The sequence below is a fragment of the Humulus lupulus genome, chromosome 6, assembly GCF_963169125.1.
Source record: "Humulus lupulus chromosome 6, drHumLupu1.1, whole genome shotgun sequence".
Classification (NCBI taxonomy): Eukaryota; Viridiplantae; Streptophyta; class Magnoliopsida; order Rosales; family Cannabaceae; genus Humulus; species Humulus lupulus.
Genome location: NC_084798.1, coordinates 35,531,224 through 35,537,223, shown reverse-complemented (window position 1 = coordinate 35,537,223; position 6,000 = coordinate 35,531,224). Strand labels below are relative to the sequence as shown.

The 6,000-nt window shown below is 38.2% G+C and overlaps 1 protein-coding gene across 1 annotated transcript; it reads left to right on the top strand.

The window, feature by feature from the left end:
• Nucleotides 1–268: 268 nt before the first annotated feature.
• On the top strand, nt 269–6,000 carry LOC133782051 (pentatricopeptide repeat-containing protein At3g18110, chloroplastic). Its single transcript, XM_062221204.1, has 4 exons — nt 269–3,970; nt 4,087–4,287; nt 4,624–4,714; nt 5,304–6,000. The coding sequence occupies exons 1-4, from the start codon at nt 369–371 to the stop codon at nt 5,853–5,855; spliced, it is 4,446 nt and encodes a 1,481-aa protein (XP_062077188.1). The 5' UTR covers nt 269–368; the 3' UTR covers nt 5,856–6,000.

The following is a 6,000-nucleotide window of genomic DNA, read 5'->3' as shown; positions in this document are numbered from 1 at the left end:
TAGATGGCTGACTTTGGCATAGAAGAGTCAAAATGCATACGGGCGTTGTGCTGCCTGTGAGCCCGTGCATTCTAGGCCCGTGTAATGTCAAAAATTGTACCCCACATTTAGTTAGTAACAAATACAAAAGCATACCTCATTTTCATTAATGTATATAAATGATATACTCATACACAAAATAATGCATTTTTGTAAAAAATATATATATATATATATATTATCTTTTACAAAATATTATTATTTTTTTAGTTTTAAAAATTTGCCTTAAAAAGTTTGTTTGAACCCGCCAAAGTCCAACTAATGAAAAAGAATTTTATCTGTTAGTATTAATTAGCATCTTTCGACTTCACTCCCCATGGTCTGCAGCCATGGCGTTCGTAGGAGTGCTGGCCTCATCTTCTTCTTCACCCATTATTCATTCTGACTCATTCTCTTCACCTTCCTCTTCCAAGCTACAGAAGCCCAATTCTTTCTCTTGCTCTTCGAATCCCACTGCTTCTTCTACTACTTCTACTTCCACCTCTACTTCTCAGCAACCAAACGACAGTGACAGTATCAATACCAAAGCCCGAAGCTTCACATATAGTCGAGCTTCACCATCCGTCAGATGGCCTCACCTCAAACTCGCCGACACCCATGTCGCCGTTGCTTCTCCTCCGATCCATGCTGTAAACGACGTCGTTTTGCCGAAAAAATCTCATGATTTCAAGAGATACATAGAGCCTGTGCACGTGAACGATGAAACCCAACAAGGCTTGGGGAGGCCTAGCAAGAACACAGCTAAGAAAATGAACAAATTGGCTCTCAAGAGAGCCAAGGATTGGAGGGAAAGAGTGAAGTATTTGAGTGATAGGATATTGGAGTTGAAATCCGATGAGTTCGTGGCCGATGTGTTGGACGAGCGGAAGGTTCAAATGACCCCTACTGATTTTTGCTTTGTGGTGAAATGGGTTGGTCAGTCGAGCTGGCAAAGGGCTATGGAGGTGTACGAATGGCTAAATATGCGACAATGGTTCTCCCCAAATGCTCGGATGCTTGCCACTGTTTTGTCAGTTCTTGGAAAAGCCAACCAGGAAGCTTTAGCCGTGGAGATTTTTGAACGTGCGGAGCCTTCTATAGGTAATACCGTTCAAGTTTACAATGCCATGATGGGTGTTTATGCTCGAAACGGTCGATTTGATAAGGTCCACCAACTGATTGATGTAATGCGTGAGAGAGGGTCTGAGCCGGACCTTGTGAGTTTCAATACACTGATTAATGCCCGTTTGAAGTCTGCTGCTTTGGTGCCTAATTTGGCTGTTGAACTTTTAGATGAGGTTAGAAGATCAGGCCTTAGACCGGATATTATAACTTATAATACTCTTCTTAGTGGGTGTTCACGGGAATCAAATTTGGAGGAAGCTATGAAGGTTTATAATGATATGGTAGAGCATGGTTGTCAACCTGATCTTTGGACTTATAATGCCATGATTTCAGTGTACGGGAGATGTGGACTTCCAAGCAAAGCTGATAAGCTCTTTAAAGAGTTGGAGTCTAAGGGGTTTCTTCCTGATGCTGTGACATATAATTCTTTGTTGTATGCTTTTGCTAGAGAAGGGAACATAGAGAGAGTAAAGGAGATAGGTGAAGAAATGGTTCAAAAGGGTTTTGGTAAAGATGAAATGACCTACAACACAATAATCCACATGCATGGGAAGCAAGGGAAACATGATTTAGCATTTCAACTTTACAGGGACATGAAAAATACAATAGGCCGGGATCCTGATGCCATTACTTTCACTGTTTTAATTGATTCTCTTGGGAAAGCAAACAAGATGACTGAGGCGGCGAATGTGATGTCTGAGATGTTGGATGCAGGAGTGAAACCCACTTTGCGAACCTACAGTGCTTTGATTTGTGGATATGCAAAAGCTGGAATGCAAGTGGAGGCTCTAGAAACATATGATCAAATGGTTAGGTCTGGCATTAGACCTGATAATCTAGCATACTCTGTTATGTTGGATATCTTTCTGAGGTCGAATGACACGAAAAAGGCAATGGCATTGTATCGAGAAATGGTTCGTGATGGTTTCATGCCTGATAATGGCCTTTATGAAGTCATGATTCGAGTGTTTGTGCGGGAAAATAAATTAGAGGCTGTCGAGAAAGTCATCAGAGATATGGAATTAGTTTTTGGCATGAATCCACAAATCATTTCTTCAATTCTTGTCAAGGGGGAGTGCTTTGACCATGCTGCTAAAATGTTGAGATTGGCCATAACCAGTGGATATGAATTAGACCGTGAAAATATGTTATCTATTCTTAGCTCATATAGTTCATCTGGGAGGCACTCAGAAGCACGTGAGTTGCTTGAATTCTTGAGAGAACAAGCTCCTGCCTCAAAACAACTAATAACTGAAGCATTGGTTGTCATACTTTGCAAGGCTCACCAATTTGATTCTGCTTTTGAGGAATACAGTAATACAAAGGGATTCCATTCTTTTAGTAGAAGTTCTACTATGTATGAATCCTTGATTCAAGGCTGTAAAGAAAATGAGCTATTTGGCAATGCCTCACAGGTTTTCTCTGACATGAGATTCTTTGGTGTTGAACCTTCTGGATCTCTTTACCAGACTATGGCTCTTGTATACTGCATTATTGGTTTCCCTGAGACAGCTCATTCTTTAATGGATCAAGCAGAAGCAAAAGGTTTTGCATCTGGCAATCTCTTTGTTTATGTTAGTATTATTGAAGCATATGGAAAACTAAAGCTATGGCAGAAAGCAGAGAGTTTGGTGGGACATCTTAGACAGAAAGATTCAGAGGTGGACAGGAAGATATGGAATGCTTTGATACAAGCTTATGCTGAAAGCGGCTGCTATGAGCGAGCCAGAGCAATTTTTAATACAATGATGAGGGATGGTCCTACGCCAACTGTAGATTCCATGAATGGTTTATTGCAAGCTTTAATTGTTGATGGGAGATTGGAGGAACTTTATGTAGTAATCCAGGAGCTGCAAGATATGGGTTTCAAAATAAGCAAAAGTTCAATCCTATTGATGCTTGATGCATTTGCTAGAGCTGGTAATGTCTTTGAAGTAATGAAAATATACGATGGAATGAAAGCTGCAGGTTATTTTCCTAATATGAATCTGTACAGGATTATGATCAAGTTGATGTGCAAGGTAAAACGAGTAAGGGATGTTGAGGCCATGATACTTGAGATGGAGGAGGCAGGGTTTAAACCTGATATCTTGATATGGAATTCCTTGTTAAAGTTGTACTCATCTATTGAAGACTTCAGAAAAACAGTGGAAGTATATCAACATATTAAAGAAGCTGGTCTCAACCCAGATGAGTATACCTACAATATTTTAATCATTATGTACTGCAGAGATAGTAGACCAGAAGAAGGTTTATCTCTTATGCGTGAAATGAAAAGCCAGAGATTGGAACCTAGATTAAATGCCTACAAAAGTTTGATTTCAGCATTTAGTAAGCAACAACTCTTTGACCAAGCTGAGGAACTTTTCGAAGAGTTGAGGTCAAATGGGCGTAAGTTGGATCGTTCATTTTATCATACAATGATAAAGGTATTTAGGAATTCCAAAAATCCCGCCAAAGCAGAAATGCTAGTGGACATGATGAAAGAGGCTGGTATTGAACCCAATTCAGCCACAATGCACTTGCTTATGGTTTCTTATGGTGGCTCTGGACAGCCTCAGGAAGCTGAGAAAGTGTTTGACAATTTGAAAGTTACTGGTTTAAATGTTGATACACTACCATATAGTTCTGTTATTGATGCTTATCTTAAGAATGGAGATTATAATATTGGAATTCAAAAGCTCAAAGAGATGGAAAAAGAGGGTTTGACGCCAGACCATAGAATATGGACTTGCTTTATCAGAGCTGCTAGTTTGTCCCAGCACACAAGTGAAGCTATTATTCTCTTGAATGCACTAAACGATACTGGATTTGGTCTTCCAAAAAGGTATTAAGTGGTTTTATAATTTCTAGGAAGGCCAAGGCATCAAAATAATTAACTAGTGTTTATTCCATATTTTTTCCATGAATCCTTTCATAAGCCTTGATTCTTTCTTTTGGTAGGATTTTGACAGAAAAATCAGGATCACTAATTTCAGAGGTGGACCATTGCCTAGAGATGCTAGGACCCCTAGAAGATGATGCGGCTTTTAACTTTGTCAATGCTTTGGAGGATCTTTTATGGGCATTTGAACTCCGGGCAACTGCTTCATGGGTTTTCCAACTGGCAATCGTGAGAGACATCTATAGGCATGATCTTTTCAGGTATGTGCAAGTAGGTCCTGTTTTGGACTATTTATGAGCGTTAATTATAATCAAGGCTATGATTTTATTACCCAACAATCTTAAAAATTAAGATCTTTGGAACAAGAACAACCAAAATAATGGAAACGTATAAATGACTGTAGAACTGAATAACTTGTATGTCTGTGGTAGTTCCTTTCTTTTATTTTTCTTGGTAAAGTGACAAGTGCAGATCTGTTCATTCCAATATTACACCTAAAAAAAGAGTAGAAAATAAATATTCGGTTCATATCTGCAATGGTGGAACTTCAACATCATTCAGTGAATTCTTTATTGTGGTCTTCTAAATAAATACAGGGTTGCGGACAAGGATTGGGGTGCTGATTTTAGAAAACTGTCTGCTGGTGCTGCTCTTGTTGGTCTTACATTATGGCTTGATCATATGCAGGTAATTTCAGTTCTGCTTCTCTCTGTTTTCTGTGCAAGTAAATCCTTTTTGATGTTATAAATTGAGTAACTACCATTTATTCTCATTTTAATTTTAACCTTCTATTCTTCTGAGGTAAGCTACTTATAACAACTGATGATAGTAAAAGATTATTGTTGCACCATATTCGTTACTCTCTCATTCTCAATTTTCTAGAACTCGGAAATGGTTCGATGGCTTTTTTAATTAAGCACCTAGAGCACACTCCCAATGACTTTTGTTTAAGAGTTTTCTTCAAAATATAAAGAAATGGTGATCAAAAAGCACTTCGTTAGATTTTGTAAAATACATATAAATATATTTTTTATAATTTTGCTGACATTCTTTTGTATTTCTTATATATTTAAAATGAATGAAAAAATTTATAATATATAATATTTAGATGTTATAAAGAAAAAAAAATAGAGAATTTGATGTATCGTGCATAGTAAAAGTTAGTATGTAAAATAAAAATAAAATATGTTTTGGTGATGTATTCTAAAGGATATGATATATGAGCCATTGTGAGTTCTCTTTGTGAGTCTAACATGTAAATTCCAATCTTATGCAGGATGCATCACTGCAGGGATGTCCTGAATCGCCAAAATCAGTTGTTTTGATAACAGGAACATCAGAGTACAACTCTGTTTCTCTTAATAGCACATTAACGGCGTGCCTGTGGGAGATGGGATCCCCTTTTCTTCCTTGTAGAACAAGAACTGGCCTCCTTGTAGCCAAGGCTCACTCCCTTAGGATGTGGCTTAAAGACTCGCCATTCTGTCTGGACCTCGAGTTAAAGGATGTTCCATCTCTCCCCGAATCTAACTCAATGCAGCTAATCGACGGATGTTTTATGAGGCGCGGTCTGGTTCCTGCATACAAGGAGATAAGCGAGAGGCTCGGATTAGTGAGGCCGAAGAAGTTTTCCCGGCTGGCTATGCTATCCGATGAAAAAAGAGCGAAAGTTATTGAAGCTGATATTGAGGGAAGGAGACAGAAGTTGGAAAAAATGAAGAAAAATAATGATCCTACGAAAATCAAGAAACTTGACCAAGGGAAATATGTACGGAGATCCATGTTAAATGATGAAGAGATTGGCCTAAATCAAAAAGCTTTGAAGTAAATTGCCAAATGATGTATTCCTTCCATTAAAATTTAGAATCTGGCAACTTGTGTGAATAACTTGTAAATATAGTCAAAGTACAATAATGCAAATCGCTTTCATACCCAGTTATTTTAATCTGAATCACTCCCCATAATTTATTGTA